The sequence below is a fragment of the Uncinocarpus reesii genome, genomic scaffold, assembly GCF_000003515.1.
Source record: "Uncinocarpus reesii 1704 scaffold_3 genomic scaffold, whole genome shotgun sequence".
Lineage (NCBI taxonomy): Eukaryota > Fungi > Ascomycota > Eurotiomycetes > Onygenales > Onygenaceae > Uncinocarpus > Uncinocarpus reesii.
In genome coordinates, this window is record NW_003052498.1 from 1,930,083 (window position 1) to 1,951,888 (window position 21,806).

The following is a 21,806-nucleotide window of genomic DNA, read 5'->3' on the forward strand; positions in this document are numbered from 1 at the left end:
TCAACTTGCGGATCAGATAACCATCCCGATTCCACAGCCTGGAAATCTATTTGCAAAAGGCCTCAACTTGCGGACTTCTTTTACAAGGCAGGCTGTTGCTTTCAAAAGGTATAGTTATGCTATGCGGCAAGAGCCTTAGCAAAAAATTGCCTATCATTTGACCGCCTTACGTCCTTCACACCCGCTGCATTCGCTCCAACAGCCGATCCATTGTCCCCGCGCTACACACTATCGGAGCTTTCTGCACATCATAATGGCACGGTAGGGGAGGACCGTCATTCCTGTGGTAGCAGAAGCTCAATCCTCGTTCAAAATGCTGCTCCGAACGGCACGATGTGCGCACCGCTTCGCAAGCACCCAGCCTCCCAGATGCCACCTTCCTCGCTCCGGGCCGCCACACAAGTCATATCCCCGCATCAGAGATCAGACCAGGATATTCACTACTCGAGGCGGGTCCTTGAATACGCAAAATGAGAAGGCTTCAAATGCGGCCGTAAAAACACAAGGAGCTGCAGGTCATGGGATTACGGAAAAAGAGCCTGGGGCTTCTACGAAGCCGCCAAATAAGAAGCCAGGCCTCCTTAGCGAGGCTGCAATGACTAGACAAGAGCAGCGGAAGGCGGATTGGGCGATTATGAAAGAAATGTCGAAGTATCTGTGGCCTAAAGTACGCGCGCTCCTACGTTTCCCATTTCTCCGCTGATCGATCCAATTTAGGACGACTGGGGAACGAAACTCCGTGTTGGGGTCGCGCTATCACTATTAATTGGAGGCAAAGTATGTAAACGTACATCTTCTTGTTTCAAGGTATTGTGGCTTATTTCTCGGTAGGTGCTGAATGTCAACGTTCCTTTCTACTTCAAACAAATCGTAGACTCCATGAATATCGATTTTGCAGCACTCGGGGGTACCGCGTGGACAGTGGCGGGCTCTATGATCGTGGCATGTAGGCCTATCCATCCTTATGCATACTTTTCTAAGCCGTAACTGATGACGAACATAATCATAGATGGTGCGACGAGGATAGGGGCAACTGTATTTCAGGAGCTTCGAAATGCTGTATTTGCCGGCGTGGCACAGAAGGCGATCAGAAAGGTTGCTCGAAATGTTTTCAATCACCTGCTTCGCCTAGACCTTAATTTTCACCTAAGCCGGCAAACAGGAGGTCTCACCCGTGCTATTGATAGAGGTACGAAAGGAATTAGCTTCCTACTCACCTCTATGGTATTTCACGTATTCCCTACCTTCTTGGAAATATCTATGGTCTGCGGAATATTGGTGCGCCGTACCCTGTTAAATGTATACATTCTCGAAGCGTGGACTAACTGGTGCAGAGCTATCAATATGGGCCCAAGTTTGCAGCGGTCACAGCTGCAACTATGGTGGCATATTCGGCGTTCACAATTACTACTACCGCATGGCGTACTAAATTTCGAAAGCAAGCAAACGCCGCAGATAACCAAGGAGCTACTGTCGCAGTCGATTCTTTGATCAACTACGAAGCTGTCAAATACTTCAACAATGAGCAATTCGAAGTGGCCAGATACGACAAAGCTCTCAAGGCCTATCAACATGCGTCGATTAAAGTCACCACATCCCTTGCTTTTCTTAACTCCGGCCAAAATATAATCTTTTCGAGCGCTCTTGCGGCGATGATGTACTTTGGCGCCCACGGAGTAGCGACTAGTGCATTAACGGTGGGGGACCTTGTGATGATAAACCAGTTGGTATTCCAGCTGTCTGTTCCATTGAATTTCCTAGGTTCAGTGTACCGAGAGCTTAGGCAGTCGCTACTGGATATGGAGACGCTTTTCAATCTCCAGAAGGTCAATGTCAATATAAAAGAGCTGCCGAATGCAAAGCCATTGCAGTTAAGACAGGGCGGAGAGATCAGATTTGAGAATGTCACATTTGGCTATCATCCAGAACGAACCGTTTTGAAGAACGTTAGCTTCACCATTCCCGCAGGGGAAAAATTCGCCATCGTTGGCCCCAGCGGATGTGGTAAATCTACGATTCTACGACTTTTGTTTCGATTCTACGACGTGCAAGGAGGTCGTATCCTGATTGATGGGCAAGACATACGAGATATTACGCTGGAGAGTTTGCGGAAGTCGATTGGCGTCGTTCCTCAGGACACTCCGCTATTCAACAATACTATTGAGCATAACATCCGCTACGGTCGAATTGATGCGACGAGGGAGGAGGTGCGAGAAGCGGCGCAACGAGCACACATTCACGAATTGATCGAACGACTACCGGCTGGTTATGACACTCCCGTGGGTGAGCGTGGAATGATGATATCTGGCGGAGAAAAGCAGCGGCTAGCTATTTCTCGCTTAATTCTAAAGAATCCGCCACTGCTGTTCTTTGATGAAGCGGTGGGTGTCTCCTCAACTTACGTGAGCATAAGCTTTTTTACTGACAGTTATACCCGTCTTATTAGACATCTGCGTTGGATACATACACAGAGCAAGCACTTCTCCTGAATATCAACAGCATCCTCAAGGACCAAGCACGAACCAGTGTCTTTGTGGCCCATCGGCTGCGAACGATATACGATAGCGACCGGATCTTGGTCTTGAAGGATGGCCAGGTCGCCGAGATTGGAACTCACTCCCAGCTTTTGGACAAAGGTGCCGTATATGCGGAGCTATGGAATGGTAGGTCATACTAGGTTTCCGCCGAGGTCTTTTGCTAACTTGAGGTGCAACAGCCCAAGAGACGTCGCTAGCGCGGGACCCAGAACGCGAAAGGGAACTTGAGATTGAAGAGATCGAGGAAGAAAAGAAGCTGGAACAGGGAGTCGGCGAAAAGAGCCCTTCTTCACAACCGCAGCCGCCATCTCGCGATCCGCCAATTCCACATTGATTAAGCACACGGTTAAAAGTCATGCATATGTGTAAAAAATGTTCCCATTGTTTGGATATAGAATTTTTCCGGTTCCTGGCTTTGGATTAATCACAAATTGTTGATAGACGGAGGGCCCTGGGTCAAGCAGCATTGTCGGTTGGAGAAAGCTTTAAAAATAGAAAAAGTGAAGGGATTTCCACGCAGTGCCACGTTCCTTTGCCTGCAACCCTGGTTGATGTCGCAGAGAATTTCCCTGATCCTAGTAGTTAACTATGGCTTAATGAGCACGAACCCAGTTCACACCACTACCGCATCGCTAACTACGGAGAAGTTAGGGACCGAACAAGGGATAGACTAGCAGGTGCGACGGAGATATTCCTTTGGCTTGAGAAAATGGGAGAAAATAACCAACATCACTCAAACCTTGCCCGCGCAGTTTTGAGAGACTATCCTGATGGATGTGACACCAACCGAGCGAGCGGAAAGTAGGTTTGCACTCGATGCCGGGCTTGACTTGGCTGCTATCAGGAACCGCATGTTGATTGGCAGCATTTGGGCCGACCGCGATGGGGTGTTGCAGCAACCCTGCAGAACACGATTCGAGCGTGCTTTAGGGCTGCAACGAGAACATTCCAATCACACGGGTAGCGGTGTGGTTGGGAAGAGGGCAACTGTTTGCTCTTCAGAGGCGCCAACTAACTGGTTACTGGCTGGCCAGCGCTCCCTTTGCTCGTTAAAATGAAACAGACTTGCGCAGCGTAGAGCAGAGGGGCCTAAAGCCTAGCCGAACACCCAGGGCAACTCGCCCGATCTGGGGCTTGGGGGTCTTAACTAAATTTAGTTAAAGCCTTACCTAAAGGCGCCGTTAGCGCCCCCCTAGCCAACGAAACCCCCGCAAGGTTCGGTCTTTTTTCCCGTCCAAATTGTCCAGGCCAGTCCCTCCCTCTTCTCTCCTTCGTCTAACTACTCGATAACATCTCCATTAACTACCACACACCGGGCATTCCTTTCCGTTGACGTTTTTCCTTTCGGCTCTATTTTATTCATTCACTCGCTCTATCAACCAATTGTCAACCTAAAAACCATCCTTTAATCTCACTTTCCTTCTCGTCCTATGGCATAGTTCCAGGGAGAAACTCTGCTTATCCCAACGGTCCCAGCGAAGCCGAACTGCCCGTTGACCACTTCCCAACCGGCGAAAGCACATTGCTCGTCCCTTTGGGCTGTATCAGCTTTTCATTTCATGATTGATTCGGCTACTCGCACCGCTATCACTGCCTCTATACTGCGTTTAACCGGCCTGTCCGACCGCGTCATCTGTACTGAGGTCGTCATCTGTGCGACTGAATGACCGCCCAAACAATCGTTTCGATATACATACTTGCAAAAGCCACTCAAACACAACCGCAACTATGAGTCTGCTTGACAAACTCCATGCCAGTACGTCACTCTGCCGCAGTACAATGCTCAAGGAGCCCCCCCATGATGGTCCGTTTCAGTTCTAACATGCATCCTTCCCTCTATAGAGCTGGAGCTTTACCGCCTCGAGCAGCGATATGCCCGGCGCAAGAACCGGAATACTTTTACCACCGGTGCCACGTACGTCGATGGTGAATACGTCTATTCCAACAGCACAGGCTCGTCATCGCCATCATCCTCCTCCTCGATCCCGACGGTGTCCAAACATGGCACCGGCTCAAGATGGAAGTCGTCGAGCAAATTTCGATGGAGATAAAGTGAGATTTACAGAGAAATGCTATATAAATTAATATAAAGGTAACTTTTGGAAATTGAATCGATATATGGCCCGGATAATACACCGGATACGTATAGACTAGTCGAGCAGGCGGCAAGGCGCAGGAAAAAAAACCCCATCAACTGATTTCCGTTTCTGTTGTCGCTCATGTCTATCTACAGGGGCCTATTTGTCAGGTTGGGTAGGGCTATTTAATGGCTTTATGGGATACATATTTCTAAAACTTCTTTGCCACCTCTTTGTTACATACTTTAATGTATATATCTCCTCCCTCTGGCGACAAACAACTTGCTGCCTATGCAGACATGCCTGTGCCAAGGAGGATTTCAATGAATGTTGATGAGTATAATTACTGATATTGCATGTTTAAAAGTTTGGATTTTGCAAATCATCCAGCGTCGCTGAAACATTGCACCTATCAAAAAGGGTATGTAAAACGTATTCACGCTCTGAAACAGCTGGAACATATGCAATGCACGTCCTTTACAAGCTCACTTTTTCAACTTCCTCTGCCCAATACCACTCAACCGACCAAAATTCCCTAATGATGCCCTCGCTTTGTGCCCCGGCCCTTTTGCTACACCCGCATCGCCAGGACGAGGCCCGGGACTAGAGCCGGTGACAGATATCTCAGGCAACGTTTTGTCCCTGCCACCGTTTGAGTCACCCGCAGAAGACTGGTTCGGCCCATACTTATCCGAATCAAACTCTCGCTGTGCTAACCCTCGCGAGCGTTTGGATCTTTCCTGCACAGTTTTGAATTTGTCCAATAGATCAGCCCATCGGATTACGCTTTCCTCTCGTTTGAGTCTTCCTGTCGGCCGCTCGTAACCTAATGACGGGGCTCCACCGATTCCGGGCCTAGGGGGTGGGGAAGTTAGCAAATTCCCGTATTCTAGATGATAAAGATGCCAACACTCGACATCTAAAAAGGTACGTACGTTCTAGGAACATTATGGAACAGTCCAATATTGCTCACGCTGTTGAGCCGGTTTTTAAGAGCTGCAAAAGCTGAGCTTTGTGGCAGGAGCATGAGAACTCCATAAAGGCATTTGTAAAGATAGGGGTATTTTTCAGGTTCGAGCAACTGAAGGCGAAGGTCTGAACGATGCAATCAGCCAAAAGTCCATAATAAATACATCCAGATCAAGAGGTCATCTTGGAACACTAACATGTAAAGACCGGGGACTCTAGAAGCTGCACCAGCTTATCGATTTGGATAAGCATGTTGACCGTCATCTCTAGTTCCGCGCTGCAACAAAGTGTCAGAAGAAAAGTCATTCGGACTTAGAGTATTGGTTTTCATACAAGACCTGAAGTAGATGATATGCTTGCTCGTACGCCTGAGCTAGTAAGCATAGAGAAAAAGTCGATACAGCATTGTGGCACCATGAGCGGAATAGGGCCATGAAGAGTGTTTGGCCCTCCTAGCAAACATTAGGTAAAATATGGGTTAATAGAACGGCAACTGACAAACCTTGCTCTCCAGATTTCGAAGTCGCTTTCTCAGATCTGCCAATTCTGGTGCTGTAATGAGGTTGTTATTGAGGTTCTGGACCATAATACTGGCAAATTCAATGTCCTTGATGTAGTTAGCTGAAGTTCAACGCTGTAAGTAAAGAGAGGAAGGAAGAAACGGACTTCTTCTTTTTCCAGGCAATCTGCTAGAGTTTTGTAGATTCGCTCAGGGTTAAGATTCATACACAATTGCCTGATGATAAGATTGCCCCGAACTTCAAGAAGCTTTCGGTCTGTAGAGAACAGTTGCAATAAGTCCACCATGAAAGAGGTGAAGTAACTATCCTCGCTGTTCCTTGAAATTTGGGAAAGCAACTGAAGATCCCGCGTCACCACTGCTTCAGCTGGGTCCGAGAGAGTTTTAAGCAGAGCTGGAAATGTTCCATCATGAAAAGCTAACACTTTTCGGGGAGCTTTTTGGTGTAACATTATGAGCCATGTAAGGGCGGCAACTCTTGTTGCTTCGTTCTCGTTAAGAAATTGGAGGGTCAACACGTTAACAGCTGCAGCATAATCAAGGTCTGCTGCTTCGTGCTGTTCAGTGTTTTGTGTTGCTAGTTCAACTGATTGGGGGCGCGAAAGTTGTTGTGCTGGAATTGTATCCGGTGGTTTCCTAGTGGTGTTTGATACTAGGCGTTCATTTGTATCTTTGGAATTCATTGTGGAAGTTCGCTGGGGTGGCGTCATCCGACTTTCGTTGGTGGCATCTTCCGGCAGAGATACAATGTATTGCATAAGGGAATTATTCACGCGACTAGCTGCCTGACATACCTGCTCTGATCCGCTCGACAGCGCCGGGAGAACTTGAGAGAGCAGCCGGGGAACGAATTGAAGTATATCCCCTGGGCTTATTTCGAAGAAGCTGTCGATCCAGCGTAGCGCTGTCAACTGTATCTCCTCATCTATTGAAAACGTAAGTATGCGATGCTTCCAGGGGGATATAAGAGAGAGGGAGTCCAACGTATACCAAAGGCAGTGTCAACATAGCCGACCAGAATCTCCAGGATTTTGGGATGGTCAACATGAATGTCTTGCCCGGGAACCCAATCTCCGTAGATGTTGATACTCTGGTCTTCATTCACTGTGCCTGACTCCGAATCCGCAATCGCATTTTCACTGGGTCCATTTACATCGCTCCGCTCTGAGTTTACACTCACACTGTCCGTCGTAATGGAATCTTTGGACTCACCGGTATCTCGATCGCGGCGGCTATCGGCGATACCCTTCTTAATTCGGGCAATCTTCTTAATTTCCCCAAGAAACCTTTCGAGGAGGCCCTGAGTGGCCGTATGAACATCCCTATTTGGATCGCTAAGAAAGTTGAACAGGCCCGCTAAGAACGCAGGTAAATAGGTAACTAGCTCAAGATCGGGTATCATATCCAGTAACGTCAACCAAGAAACCAAGAAGTTGCGCGTAAAGGGACTATTGACGTGAATCCGTTCCTTGAGAAGCGGGATAAATCTTGCGAGTGAAAACGCCGTCGGAGACTCCAGTTCCTCATTGCCCTCTTCGTCTTTGGAGGGGGCTTCTAACATTGAAACATACGAGGCAGCCGAATCAGCCACGATGTCTTTTACTAATCGATCGAGCAGCTCAGCGCCGTTCTTCACGGAGAGTTCGGTATCCGAAGCTAGCTAGACGCACAAACCACTTTGTTAATGTCACCGCAGCCACTTGCACTCAAGGCCGCAATACTCACTTTGCACAAAGCGTCGAAAATATCATTAAAATAAAGTAAAATTTCGCCTTTGGCCACTTTCGCAATGTTGTACATGCTCTCGCAAGCGTAGTATCTAACTCGAGCATCCTGGCAGGTAAAGCATGCTAGGACAGGGGGAACGATGGATGTCAAATAGGGTGCAACTTCTTCCTAACCATTCAATCAGTTCCAATATTCACACCTTGTGTCCTTCCGTTGATTTATGATGCTAAAACTCACTGATCCTAGGGCAATGGCCGCTGCAGCCAACCCTATCAGCCCTCCATTCCTCGCATGTGGTTGATGAACAGCATACGCATAGTCGCGGCAGAGCTGATCGATTATGCCTTTGATCCTAGCATGGTCTCCCTTCGCGACGGACTCTCGAATCACTCTCTCGAGCCTAAAGACTTGACATCAGTTAAGCGATCGGCCAAATGACGGCTCTGGGAGGATATCTCACTCTAGTGCCCCTTGCTTTCGCTTGTCATAGAGTTTATCGTTTAAGAATCGCTGAATAGCTGGATCTACGTAAATTGCTGTTGCCATGGCTTAGAGTAGTATCTCATAGCTTCAATTTTCTGCAAAGTTCATTATTATTAGAGCGGTTGGCGGTGACCTTCAGGCACAACGAGGTTGGTGAGCAGTGAGCTGCTAGTCAACGAAGGCGTGGAGTTTAAGGTAGGTCTCAAGAAGTCAGCAAAGCTTGAACAAATGCACTGGTCATGACTTGTGAGAAATAGGGCCCTCATGTGAGCTCTTGTTGAATTAAAAATGATGTGATCTTGCGGTTTGTCGTCGATTTCGGAGGTGCATCTCAACAACCAAAAGCTAGTCAGCTTGTGGCGTGACGTAACTTGACACTATTATTAACAATAAACCTGGGGAAGGCCAGGCGCTGAGAATAACACATTTTCACTTTAAGAAGTGGAATACAATGCTCAAATACAGTGATTATATCTGCATTCAGAATGGATACTATCTAGCCTTCAAGTTCTGGTCGAGAATGTCGATATCAATTCTTCGCGGCGCTGTCAAAAAGATACATGGTCTCCACGAGAATATCTAAAGCCTGCTAAAATCAATGACTGATATACTGGAAAACCGCACTGACGACTTTTTCAGACGCCTCTTGTCTCAATAATAGATCTTGAATCCTGTTCATGGCGCCTTTCTCCCCGTCGTTGACAAAATGATTCCAAGTGCTCGTGTCACCGTAAAGCATTGCCGGAGCCTTGATAAACTGGGTTCCATCAGGACGGCATCGTTTACATTTGAACGTGTCGTGCGTGTCACTGGTCGTCTGCGGTTTGAACTGAAATAGTTCGCGCAAGGAACCCAAGCTGAAATGACGCTCGACGTCCTCTGCTGAATCCACGACACAGGATGATAGCAATTGCTTGTGGGACTGTCTCTGAAAAATCTTCTCCTCGATACTTCCGGTCGCTATAAATCTGTACACAAAACAGTCTTTCTTTTGGCCGTCACGCCAGACACGAGCAAGCGCTTGTTGATCTGCAGCTGGGTTCCAATCCGGATCAAACAAGACAAGGCGGTTGGCCCCGACCAAATTGATACCACAACCGCCAGCTTTGCTGCTAAGTAAAAACACGAATTCTTCCCCATTTGGATCGTTAAATTTATCGACCAATTTCTGGCGCTTTTTCACGTTCATTGTGCCATCAAGGCGCAGACTTCCGTATCCACGGGACCGACAAAGTCTCTCAAAAAGGTCCAAAGTCTGCGTATAGTTGCTAATCAAAACGATTTTATCATTAGTATCCTGGCGTATGCGTGCGAGCATGCGATCCAATACCATCATCTTTCCTGAATACCATGATTTTACGTCGCGATCGCGACCTCGGCCTTCAGGCGGGACAAAATCATCTGGGAAAAACTGTTCACATCCGGGAAGGTCTGCGGACAAGTTCAAAAGATCGGGGTGATTGCAGAGCTTTTTCAAGATGCCAATGGCTTTCAACGGCTGGCTTCCCTTTCCGCGAAGTAGACTCTTAATATCGGGGCTTTGGATGAAGTGATTATACAGGTCGACCTGGAACGGCGCCAAGTTGCAAAAAACGACGTGCTCATACTTGACCGGCAAGTATTTGGAGAGAATATCATTAGACCGTCGAATGATGAACTTGTTCACAATGCCCAAAAGTTCTGCCAAACACTCATCGCCTTTCTTCCTCTCTTCTTCTGTGCCGTCGGCATCCCTACCGCGAAGAATGGGCATCTCAAATCGTTTATGGAATTCAGACCGGCTCCCAAGGAGGCCGGGGTTAGTGAAATTTAGGAGAGAGTAGTACTCGGACAAATCGTTTTGGATTGGCGTTCCGGAGAGGAGCACACGGCGTGCCACGTTTAAGCCGTTTAACGCGGTAAAGGTTTGACTATCCCCGTTTTTCAAACGATGGCCCTCATCGCATAATAAGAGGCCAATTGGGGTCTCTGCAAGTTCTCCGACATTGAGTCGAAGTGTCTCATACGACACAATCAAAACAGGCCGTACTACTTGCCGTCCAGAAGCAATTGCCCATTGTCGAAGTTGGAGGGTGAGCTCTGCTTTCGAGGCCTTTCCGTCAATCACGAAAGGATGGATGGCATCTTTTCCGAGCCATTTCACTAACTCATTGGCCCAGTTCCCTACTAAGGTCGCCGGGCAAGCAATCACAACTTTTTGAAGAGTGGACTTGCCAGCTTCAGCTGACTGCTTAAGAAGGGTCCATAATAGTGTAATGCATTGAAGCTTGCATATGATTAGCACTCAACGAGGACACTACAGACAGGGTAACATACCGTTTTGCCGAGACCCATTTCGTCAGCCATGATACAACCGTGTGCATTTGGGTCTACCAACCCAGTGGTGCAACGGTAAAGGAACTATCATGGTCAGCAGCTGAGATCAAAGAAGGCTGAAGCAATGGTACACACCTTGACACCTTCGACCTGATGGGGCCGAAGTACTTTGGCAAGTTTTGGGTCAATAACCACAGGAACCTTTGGCCTTTCTTCGACATTCTTTTTAATACCCAGAATTTCAGCCAGGCTTTTATGGATGAGCGGCTCATCTAGCTTGGGTTTTGAGGGTTCCTCATCTTTTTTCTGGTCATTTCCCTGTTTGACTTCTGGCTTCTCATCAACAGTAGGGTCATAAAGAACAATAGAAAATTCTCCGCTTGGATCATGAAGAGGTTTGACGACGAATGTGGCACCCCTTCTCATTCCTAGAATTGGTGCCGAGCGTCCCGAATCATAACTGGATGAATTTTTATTAAGCAGCGGAATTGAAAAGTGCTGCTTGAAGATTTGTTCTTTATCCTTAACCTTATATACGGGAAATTTGTTGATATCACGATTGGCGAGTGGAATCCGATCCTCACTGATCCACGCCGGGTTGTCATTGTCATTCGTGCTGCCGTCAGCCTCTGCATAGTTAACTTTTCGTCGTTTTCTCAAAGGCTTATCTGAAGCTCGAGTCCTCAACGCCGAGCCAGGACATTTGAAGGGCTTTGTAAGTCTTTCAAGTGACACATCGGGGGCGGCATATATCCGGGAGGGAGGATTGCTTCCAGAAACGGAGGATTTTGGGCGGATCCTAATTTGGAGTCAACAGGCAGATCACAGGTAATGAGAATAAGAGATCTCACATTTAATCCAGCCGTCGCTAGGCTCGGCCAAAATTTCAACGGAGATGATTCGTTTCGAAATAATGCTGCCCTTCTTCCTCTCAGCGTGTGAAGTCGCGTTGATGTGTTTTCGAGACGCGTTCAATCAGGCAGCCAAGCCAAGCAACAACACACCAAAAAGCCACGGAGTCACATGATCTCCACGGTCCCTCGGTCTTTTTTAGTCTTTGCCAAATGCCCCGCCAAGTCCGGTGCAAGCGCAGCGGGGAGAACTCGTCTCTGACAGCGGATCGCACGCCCCTTTCAAGATGGCTCCCGATGTTGCCAGTTGGAACGGATGGCTGCGGACTTTTGGGCTGGCTACCTGAGCGGGGCCATTGGCATAATCATTGGCAATCCCTTGGATATGATCAAGGTCCGCCTTCAGGCTTCCAACATCAATGCGGCTAATGTGACAACCGCATCGGGGCTTAGGGGCCAGTTTGAGAGCGCGGGTTCGCTTGTCAGAGGTTAGAACTGCCTGGATTTCTGAGTGACGACTTGTTGGATATTGCTCATACTTGTTGAATAGGCGCAACAGCCCCCATCCTTGGATATGGAGCTCTCAATGCCCTTCTCTTTGTCGCCTATAACCGTACTTTGCTGTATTTATCCCCGTCAACAGTTGACCCTACAAATCCTATAGGCGTCCCATTAACGCAAATATGGCTGGCGGGGGCAGTCGGAGGACTTGCAAGTTGGACTATATCATCTCCGACCGAGCTCGTCAAATGCCGTGTGCAGCTTAACACCCACGAGCCTGTTTCCTCTTGGGCTATTGCAAAGGATATATTGCGAGCTCGGGGTTTAAAAGGGTTTTATTTTGGCGGTCTAGTTACAAGCATCCGTGACTCCGTAGGATACGGCTTCTAGTGTGTCACTTCAATCCCAGCTGCCTTTCATATTATCTAACGAGTGTGGAACGCCAATTAGTTTCTGGTCTTATGAACTAAGTAAACGCTTCATGGATTCTAGAAATGCTAGCCCCCAACAAGAAGCCGCTAAAATTCTATTATGTGGTGGAATCGCAGGAGTCGTGACTTGGGCATCCGTGTTTCCGCTAGACGTGATCAAAACACGACTCCAAGCACAACCGTTTCCGGATTCCAGTCTACGTCCGGAGAGGGGGCCACTGTTGGCAAGTACTACCCGCAGTCAAACGGCAGCAACTGGCCGACTACTGAATTCGATGGAGGTCGTGAAGCAGGCATATCGCTCTGAAGGATTAAGCATATTTTATCGTGGGCTTGGAGTGTGTAGTCTTCGAGCGTTTATTGTGAATGCGGTACAGGTATGACAAGTCTAAAACAATTGAACAGCCACAGCTACTGACTGATGCAGTGGGCAACCTACGAATGGGTTATTAGGCTATTGGAGCAACCGCGTGACCTGCCTCGAATCATAGAAAAAATCTAAGCTTGAAAGTGTTTTGATTATTTGGTTGGGTATAAAACTTTTAGAAAGCTAGAGCAATTTAATAGATTCTCACTTTCTCCGGGCAGCAGGGGCCATCTTCTGTGCCAAACCTCCCTTTTAAGAAGTTTCAAGGCATCGTGGCGATCGTTCCAAGCCCATCTCGTGCACACGTCGGTAATCACAGTGCATGCTAGTTGGAGATACAATAACTTTAGTATCGTTAGTGTAGCGTGAACTTCTTAAAATCGAGAATGTGATTCCAGTGTTCCAAAATCGATATAAAAAATCCAACAAAATGCATGTCAATCAGCCCTGCAATGACTCGGTTATCTCCATCGCCGTTGCATCCGTACGTTTCCCGTTATCTGTCGTTAACCCGACCACTGACTCAGCTAGTTTCTGCGTATGGGGCTCTTCTTTTAACAATCGTATTCTATAATAAGATCAGCGGTTTGCCGGAACGTCTAGGGGTCGGTGTCCGCTTTACCTGCGCTTGTGGTTTTTGCCCTTCCGATGAGCTGTCATGTTGTATTCACTCTCAAACCATTTTGCGCACTCGACGCAGTAGTATTGACCCAGGCCGGGTAGATCCTCGACATCCTTTGTCTCTTTGTATATTTCCAGGTGCCGGGCAGAATCGATATCGTTGCGGACTTGGTCGTAATCTCTGGCGGCAGGTTAGAACAGTTTAACTTGGAAGAACATGAGCAGGAACAGACCTCGTCCGCCGCTTGGTTTTGGAACGTCTAATTGCTCCCATTGTTTCTGAGGTAAATCTTTGCGGTCCGGTGGTTTTGCTGGGAATACACGTCGTCTACCAAAAATGGTTATCGATAAGGGCAGATCACGGAGCCGGATCAACATTGTCCCGGCTCCTTGTTCTCATCCATCCATGATGGATGAATAGGGATGGATCAATGGCAAGTTGAATATATCAAAGTCATAATTATGACAACCCCGTATCACGCCATGTTCCAGGGCAAAATATTGCGCCGGAATAATCTTGAAATATTCAATGCAAGCTATTGCGCTTTGCAGTGATCACATTGCTGAATTAACTAACTAGAGAGGACTCTGGCCTCGGCAGTATATAGTTGGCTACCACGGCTATCCAAAGGATTGAGTCCGGCATCTTTCAAAAAATAGCATAAAACTGCTGTCTGGGTTTGTTAGGCTGAACCAATAACTAGTTGCCGGCCCTGAAATCGTGGTTGCTATACTTCGTGAGCCCGTATGTATTTCTAGATCAGCACTTGAGGACAGGTGGTATCAATCGCAAGATCCCGGACATGCTGCTCAATTGGGGTCATGCGATTGCTATTCTATGATGATCAGTAGCTTTCATTACACTCGACATTTCAATAGAAGCTTGAAGAAACCTCTCTTTTACAAAAATTATGAAAATATATTTGGAAGGTTCATCCACCATTGAAAACAGCAAAAGGCTGTGGTAACTACTCGACAAAGATTTGGAATTAGCTTCCTGCTCCAAGCATCTTGCATCATGCATCGTCATCTGTACAATGATGCTTCAGAACTTCAACGCTCGAAGACAGCCGCAATAGCGAGGGCAAGTCCTGCTGCATGTTTAGTCAAGAGTATCCCCATTGCCCGATTCTTAGGAAGCGGATTTGGGATAAGAAAGGAGTCGAAGTCTGCACTTCCGAACTTCACTCAAGCCGAGATTTCTGTCAGCTACAGGGTTAGGTAGCAGTGCATGTTTAGCGCCTGCTATGAAGGCCTCCCTGTTTCTGGTCTCCGTATGTAACAAAACGGTCAAGTTCTTCCGTCTCGCGGCCATTAGGCACCGGTCAATGGCTGAACAACTTCAGAGCAGCTTGAAAACAGACAGTGAGCGAATGTCGATTGAGTAACTAGCAGAAGCTGACAACACAGAGCTGCCTACGAGCACCATTCACTGTCGGGTAAAGGTTCTTCTTTTGACAGTGCAGCCTCCCAGCCGATCCGCCAGGAGCTGACTGCCGATAAATAATTATGTCATTCCGCACAAACAGGGCAGTCTGGCAATCTAAGCCTGGCGGACAAGAGGAATGCCTGCTGGGCCGCCAATCACGCACGAGGGATTTTCAACTCGAGGTCTGCAGGTCAATTGAAATTTTCTTAGTTTCTTGGCTCCGCGAATCACAGCGCGAGTTGTTGCTGACACATGCTTGCATTGAGCCGTGGCTATCCACCAGGGTAACTTACCGTATATGTATTAAACCAAACAAGCGCGAATAACAGCCGAGGCCTCAAAGTCTACCATTGAAAGCCTCTCCCGGGGTAAAACGCCTAGTGTCAACGCGAAATGACACGTTTTGGTTGTTTCATAACGATCTTGGTTACAATGGCCGAAGTTGCATCTCCACCCGAACAACATCGAGCTTCCGCATTTTATTCTTCGCTTCTCTTCTCCTCGATCTTCGAAATTCGATCCTCAAGACACATCTCCTTTCATCCCTTGTTCCTCTTTCACCCAAGGCCTTCGTCGAGTAGCTGAGATTGCCTCGACATTGGATGTGCCGCAGAATACCACTTTAGACCTTTGCCTAGGAATCCGAAGTCATGATCACCACTAGGCTTACCCGCGCGGGTGCTTTGGTACGTTGTCTCCGCCGCCTCTTGTTCGGCTTGGTGCCCCAATGGCTTCTATCAGGCCTTTACTTACAACAATACCTTTGACTAACCCTTCCTTTGCTACAGGCATCCAGATCCCGCCTCGTGAGTGTGGCACTGCCGCCGGACAGGTACCCCGCAGTGGGATACTGTCCGGAACTTGTGTGAACAAAGCTTGGGCTTGCTAACAGTAATTTCTTCTCTCCAGCTCCTTGGAGCGCGGGGTATGGCCACTGTCGGTGATTCTCCGCTTGACAAGAAAGTCGAAATGACCAATTGGGAGAAGGCAAGTCACCCGAACCTACCGGCTGAACCTGTGTGTGAGGGCTGCTGAGATCGAGTCGCAAGTGCTACAGTTACTGTAGGGCACTATATCAACTATAAGTATGTTCTACAATGCCTTCTGCCCACAATGGGGCGACGACTGTTTGTTTGTGCCTGGGTTCAATCATTTGATGGACAACCCCGGCACGATCGAGCTAGAATTTCGACTCCGTGGACAGTGCAGTTACTGATTGCCATGCCTCTTTTAGGAAAATGTCTGAGAATTTGGACATTGTCCGAGCTCGTTTGAACCGCCCTCTTACTTTTGCAGAAAAGATTCTGTATTCTCACCTCGACGACCCACACGGCCAAGAGATTGAGCGCGGAAAGTCTTACTTGAAGCTGCGACCGGATCGCGTTGCTTGTCAAGACGCTACTGCTCAAATGGCCATTCTGCAGTTCATGTCGGCCGGCATGCCATCAGTTGCTACCCCAAGTACTGTCCACTGCGACCACTTGATCGAAGCCCAGGTTGGTGGGGACAAGGATCTTGCTAGAGCCAACGAGATTAACAAGGAAGTTTACAACTTCCTTTCTTCTTCCTGCGCCAAGTACAACATTGGATTCTGGAAGCCAGGCTCCGGCATCATCCATCAGATCCTTCTTGAGAACTACTGCTTCCCCGGTGGTCTCATGATTGGTACTGACTCGCACACTCCTAATGGTGGTGGTCTCGGTATGGCCGCTATTGGTGTCGGTGGTGCTGATGCCGTGGATGTGATGGCTGGACTGCCATGGGAGCTGAAGGCCCCCAAGGTCATTGGTGTGAAGCTCACTGGTGAATTGTCTGGATGGACCGCTCCAAAAGGTATGCAGCTAAGGTTCAAAAATCCCCTTAAATGCGACACTGACATTTGAACCAGATATCATCCTAAAGGTTGCTGGCATCCTCACTGTGAAGGGCGGAACCGGCGCTATCATTGAATATCACGGACCTGGCGTTGACTCTTTGTCCTGCACTGGTATGGGTACTATCTGTAACATGGGTGCCGAAATTGGCGCTACCACTTCCGTTTTTCCCTTTAACGAACGCATGTACGACTACTTGAAGGCCACGAAACGTCAACCGATTGGAGACTATGCTAGAACCTACGCCAAGGGTCTCCGTGAGGACGAAGGCGCCGAATACGACCAGCTTATTGAGATCAACCTAAGCGAACTCGAGCCTCACATCAACGGTCCCTTCACTCCAGACTTGGCCACTCCTATCTCTAAATTTAAGGAGGCCGTCAAGGCTAACGGTTGGCCCAGAGGAGCTGAAGGTTGGTTTGATCGGATCCTGCACAAACTCTTCTTATGAGGATATGTCTCGTGCTGCTTCAATTGCCCGTGATGCTCTCAACCACGGGATCAAGGCTAAATCCCTTTTCACTGTTACTCCCGGTTCGGAGCAAATTCGTGCCACCATTGAGCGTGACGGCCAGTTGAAGACTCTCGAGGAGTTCGGAGGCGTTATTCTTGCCAACGCTTGCGGTCCTTGCATCGGCCAATGGGACCGGAAGGATGTCAAGAAGGGTGAAAAGAACTCGATCATTTCCTCCTACAACCGAAACTTCACTGGACGCAATGATGCCAACCCTGCCACCCACGCATTTGTCACCTCCCCAGATCTTGTCGTTGCTCTCACGATCGCGGGAACCCTCAATTTCAACCCTCTCACTGATACCTTGAAGGATAAAGATGGAAAGGAATTCAAACTTGCTCCTCCCACTGGTGCTGGTCTCCCAGCTAACGGCTATGATCCTGGCCGTGACACCTATCAGGCTCCTCCCAAAGATAGAGCTTCAATCCAGGTTGCTGTCAGCCCAACTAGCGACCGCCTCCAGGTTCTCGAACCATTCAAGCCTTGGGATGGAAAAGATGCCACTGGCATCCCAATCTTGATTAAAGCCCAGGGCAAAACCACAACTGATCATATTTCCAGTAAGTTCAAGATTCTTTGCATTACTAACTTAGAAACAACGTACTAAGAACCATAACCAGTGGCCGGTCCTTGGTTGAAATACCGTGGACATCTTGACAATATCTCCAACAACATGCTTATTGGCGCCGTTAACGCTGAAAACGGAGAGACCAACAACGTCAAGAACTTCCAGACCGGAGAATACGCCGCGGTTCCCGACACTGCCCGTGCCTACAAGGCCAAGGGCATTCAGTGGGTTGTGATTGGTGATTGGAACTACGGTGAAGGCAGCTCTCGAGAGCACGCTGCTCTTGAGCCCAGACATCTTGGTGGTCTCGCTATCATTACCCGAAGCTTTGCCCGTATTGTGAGTACCCCGAGTTTTATGCGTTGTGGGCTATAGGTGTTAACGTTTAATAGCATGAAACCAACCTTAAGAAGCAAGGAATGTTGCCTCTCACCTTCTCTGACCCAGCCGACTATGACAGAATCCCCCCCAACGCCACTGTTGACCTCATGTGCACCGAACTCGCCGTCGGCAAGCCCATCACTCTCCGTGTGCACCCCAAGGATGGAAAGTCGTTCGACGTTTCCTTGAGTCACACTTTCAACGAATCCCAGCTTCAATGGTTCAAGGATGGTAGTGCTCTTAACACCATGGCCAAGCAGAGAGCATAGACCTGATCCCGGAACAATTTCAAAGTTTCTGCTCGTCTCGCGGGGATTCAAGTTGTGGCATGCTTCGTAATATCAACTCGCGGATTATTACGGATGGCTGATCACAATTATGGCCACGGACTGTTTGAATAGCGTTCGGGCACAATTACCACGACGGACAGCCAATCTCAGAAGGGAATTATACGATCGAAAATGCGCATCTTTCAAGCCCTAAATCATGTTTACTTGTTCCACCTCGGCGTATCGGGGAATATGCAACGGAGGATAGTTATTTCTCGCCCTGGAGACGGTTTGATTGTTGCCACAGCAATATAGAATGGATGGAAAGAAAGAACGTGCTTGCAACTTGCACACCATCCCTTCATTTTCATTTTTCGGTTTCGTTGGTATCCTACAATTTTTTGATGTATATACTCAGTGTGTCTGTCTTCTTATTTTCCCGCATCTGTTTAGCCATAAAATGTCGTCTACGATGTTCAGTTTATTGTATGTACAATTACACATGTTATTTTTCCTGAGAAAACACCAACCTTGCGTTTCCCCGGTGCCCTCCAGCTGCCGGGCGCTGAGATTCGGCATTCCCATTTCTACGAAAATTACGTAACCAGCCGAGCTTCTAGGCTATCACAATCCAACCGGCAGGCTACCCAAATTGTGCCGAGGTGACTGACAGCAATGGACATCACAGGGGAGATAGGGTATACTCTGATGAGACCGACTCCATCCGTTCTGTCAATCTGAAATGGGAAAGTTTGGGAAACCTCCCTTTGTGACTATTCAAAATAGGTACTCACAGAAAATACGGGTCATCTGAGTGTCCTCCACCAGCGGGTTTTCGGGCAGTTATTACCACTGTTGTTGGGGCCCCAGGAGCTTGCGAAGCGAATCGGGCGGCAAATATGGCCACACAGTTGGTCTCACTACCAGAGGTGGAAAGGCTCAGTGCGTCAGTAATCAGGATACTTGCAGGCAATCCCGGGAAGGTATGTCGTTTCTCCGCTTCATATGGCAATACCTATTGGAGCAGATGCTAAACGTAATTAGTTTACGCTCCAAGGTGAGTCCTAATTAAGGGGATAAAGTTGAAAAGAAAGATCATCTGCGCTCCCATGGGAGAAGGAAAAATGCCAACCATCATTCAAACCAGGCACAAATACCTATCTTGTCGGTCGCGGGCCGCGGCGGCTCCTTATCGACACAGGCGAAGGTAAAGCCGGCTGGATCGCAGCTTTAAGATCGGTCCTTGCAGCTGAAAGGGCGACCGTGAACCACGCCCTGTTGACGCACTGGCATCACGATCATATTGGCGAACTGTGCAGGATTTGTCGAATTTATGCCCTGAAGCGAAGATATATAAGCATGACCTTGATGAAGGGGAGGAAGATATTGAAGACGGACAGGTGTTTAGCGTCGAGGGTACGACGTTGACGGCTTTCCATACGCCGGGCCACACGACGGATCATATGGCGTTTGTGTTTGAGGAGGAGAATGCGATGTTTACTGGTGATAGTGAGTTTTTTTTTTCTCTGCTATTTCTGTCTGCACGCTTCATTGTAGGGCTTTACCTCTTTCTCTTGACTGACGTCCGATAGATGTCTTAGGGCATGGTACAGCAGTGTTTGAAAACCTTGGGGTTTACTTATCAACTCTTGAAAAGATGAGTGCCCGTGGAGCAAAAAGAGGGTATCCGGGACACGGCCCGATCATTGAGGACTGCAGAACAAAGATCATGGAATACATCAACCACAGACGCCAGCGAGAGAATGAGGTCCTACGAGTCCTCGAAAACGGCACACTTGATACCTCGAGCATTCAGGACTCCGATAGCAAACCGTCCTCTTGGACTACAATGGAGCTGGTCAAAATTATATATAAAAATGTGCCAGAGAATCTGCACCTCCCGGCGTCTCATGGCGTGAACCAGGTTCTTCTGAAACTGGAGGGTGACGGGAAGGTAACCCACGACCTGAAATCCGACAAGTGGACTTTGGTCGGGATAAAATCGGCATTATGAGTTGTTATTCGAGTTTATAACTTCTGTACTCTGTATATAGATTCACTTATACCCCTGCGAGAGCTGAATGCCAATAACATCTTGAACCACGTATCCAGACCGATGAGTGCTATGATAGTCTTGCTCATTGTGGTACTGTGATACATCTACTGCATCTACCCACTGGCTGCGGCGGCAAGTCTCCGAGTTCAAACCTAGCCGTCTTACCACCGGATAGCAGGGTAGATGCGATCTCAATTTGAGACAAGCTCCTCGGGCTGCGGGATCGAAGTTACGAGAAACAAGCCGAATATCAAAGACAACTAGAGAACTTCTACAACAATATAATCACCACTAGATATCGATGCTCGCGACTGCTCACTATTCAAGTTACTGTATGAAAAGGCCCGCCTGGGCTCCAGGAATGCCGTCATTGTCGCTCATCTCTTTATCCACCGGCTTCCACGATCCAGCGGCCAGTCGCCCATTTTTTCTACGTTTCAACGCTCCCGAACTCTGTGATGCCGGTATCCTGGCTTCCCGGTTTCGTCAAAGTCTCTGCTGAGTGTCACTTTGAAGATTGCATGGCTAGCTCCGGTCCGTAGTCACGACATATCATAGTTATAACTCCTCCGTAGTTACTCTCCGCTCAGGCTCACAATTGCTGGCTGATGGACTCGCTATTAACGGCTTTTCGAGGCAAATTCCGCATCTTTGTGCATTCCTTGATTCCTGCACGCTTCTGATCCCCAGTGACGAGCAAGCACCCAGGCGCCAAGCAGCTGTGGCGTCTGACTTGGTTCCTTGCCTCCATCCATCCCTGCTGTGTTCCCCAGTTCTCTCGCCCAATTCTCGCGTTTCCACTCACGCATGCTTGTCGGACAAGAGAGTGCCCGTTTCTTTTTGAGGCGCCGAAGTTATGTCATACTAAAAATCACTTATCACACGGGGCTAGACCACGAATTGCTCTCAATAAAGACCGAACATACGTAGCTCACATATTTAAAACGAGCTTCCCAACGAAAACCCCACGCCGCTCCAGGACTCGATATCAAAAACTGCTTTTTGTGCTGCTCAACGGCTCTCGCCTGTCATTTTCGCATTCAATCGCGGATCACAACTTTTCAATCCTAACTTATACGTGAACCAACCGCAATGCCAGCTTTCGATTCGCCGCCGCGAGAGGATCCCAGATTACTTCTGGTTTCCAATCGACTCCCAATCACGATTAAACGCTCGGATGATGGCAAATACGATTCCTCAATGTCGTCGGGCGGCCTGGTAAGCGGACTAAGCGGCCTGTCCAAGACAACACAATTTCCAATGGTACGGCTGACCGGATCTAGAAGTTCCCGGAGGATGAGATCGACATGGTC

The 21,806-nt window shown here is 48.3% G+C and overlaps 8 protein-coding genes across 8 annotated transcripts in view; 6 read left to right on the forward strand and 2 right to left on the reverse strand.

The window, feature by feature from the left end:
* Positions 1-313: 313 nt before the first annotated feature.
* UREG_05434 (transporter ATM1) lies at positions 314-2,871 on the forward strand (the record flags this gene model as incomplete). The annotated part of the gene is made up of 7 exons (XM_002584699.1): positions 314-667; positions 718-777; positions 832-946; positions 1,010-1,189; positions 1,363-2,402; positions 2,447-2,663; positions 2,717-2,871. The coding sequence occupies 7 exons, from the start codon at positions 314-316 to the stop codon at positions 2,869-2,871; spliced, it is 2,121 nt and encodes a 706-aa protein (XP_002584745.1).
* A 1,394-nt stretch (positions 2,872-4,265) lies between these two features.
* Positions 4,266-4,588, forward strand: UREG_05435 (uncharacterized protein; the record flags this gene model as incomplete). The annotated part of the gene is made up of 2 exons (XM_002584700.1): positions 4,266-4,293; positions 4,380-4,588. The coding sequence occupies 2 exons, from the start codon at positions 4,266-4,268 to the stop codon at positions 4,586-4,588; spliced, it is 237 nt and encodes a 78-aa protein (XP_002584746.1).
* Positions 4,589-4,975: 387 nt separating this feature from the next.
* Positions 4,976-11,057, reverse strand: UREG_05436 (DNA repair and recombination protein RAD54; the record flags this gene model as incomplete). The annotated part of the gene is made up of 13 exons (XM_002584701.1): positions 4,976-5,024; positions 5,105-5,470; positions 5,551-5,710; positions 5,782-5,861; positions 5,918-6,036; positions 6,087-6,205; positions 6,313-7,029; positions 7,095-7,764; positions 7,830-8,000; positions 8,070-8,232; positions 8,927-10,542; positions 10,632-10,715; positions 10,767-11,057. 13 exons carry the CDS (start codon positions 11,055-11,057, stop codon positions 4,976-4,978), a joined length of 4,605 nt encoding a protein of 1,534 aa, XP_002584747.1.
* A 741-nt stretch (positions 11,058-11,798) lies between these two features.
* Positions 11,799-12,916, forward strand: UREG_05437 (uncharacterized protein; the record flags this gene model as incomplete). Its single annotated transcript, XM_002584702.1, has 4 exons — positions 11,799-11,970; positions 12,033-12,372; positions 12,434-12,791; positions 12,842-12,916. The coding sequence occupies 4 exons, from the start codon at positions 11,799-11,801 to the stop codon at positions 12,914-12,916; spliced, it is 945 nt and encodes a 314-aa protein (XP_002584748.1).
* A 117-nt stretch (positions 12,917-13,033) lies between these two features.
* Positions 13,034-13,780, reverse strand: UREG_05438 (uncharacterized protein; the record flags this gene model as incomplete). Its single annotated transcript, XM_002584703.1, has 4 exons — positions 13,034-13,125; positions 13,270-13,349; positions 13,404-13,581; positions 13,636-13,780. 4 exons carry the CDS (start codon positions 13,778-13,780, stop codon positions 13,034-13,036), a joined length of 495 nt encoding a protein of 164 aa, XP_002584749.1.
* Positions 13,781-15,481: 1,701 nt separating this feature from the next.
* On the forward strand, positions 15,482-18,437 carry UREG_05439 (aconitate hydratase; the record flags this gene model as incomplete). The annotated part of the gene is made up of 9 exons (XM_002584704.1): positions 15,482-15,517; positions 15,620-15,637; positions 15,741-15,852; positions 15,898-15,916; positions 16,066-16,664; positions 16,720-17,034; positions 17,108-17,779; positions 17,840-18,126; positions 18,180-18,437. The coding sequence occupies 9 exons, from the start codon at positions 15,482-15,484 to the stop codon at positions 18,435-18,437; spliced, it is 2,316 nt and encodes a 771-aa protein (XP_002584750.1).
* An 899-nt stretch (positions 18,438-19,336) lies between these two features.
* Positions 19,337-20,995, forward strand: UREG_05440 (uncharacterized protein; the record flags this gene model as incomplete). Its single annotated transcript, XM_002584705.1, has 7 exons — positions 19,337-19,420; positions 19,482-19,494; positions 19,520-19,644; positions 19,757-19,946; positions 20,030-20,391; positions 20,550-20,672; positions 20,789-20,995. 7 exons carry the CDS (start codon positions 19,337-19,339, stop codon positions 20,993-20,995), a joined length of 1,104 nt encoding a protein of 367 aa, XP_002584751.1.
* Positions 20,996-21,585: 590 nt separating this feature from the next.
* UREG_05441 (alpha,alpha-trehalose-phosphate synthase 1) overlaps positions 21,586-21,806 on the forward strand; it is a gene marked incomplete at both ends in the record, with an annotated part of 1,783 nt that continues 1,562 nt past the window's right edge. The window contains one exon of the mRNA XM_002584706.1: positions 21,586-21,711. Within this exon, the coding sequence (XP_002584752.1) occupies positions 21,586-21,711 (126 nt within the window). The remainder of the gene's footprint in view (positions 21,712-21,806) is intronic.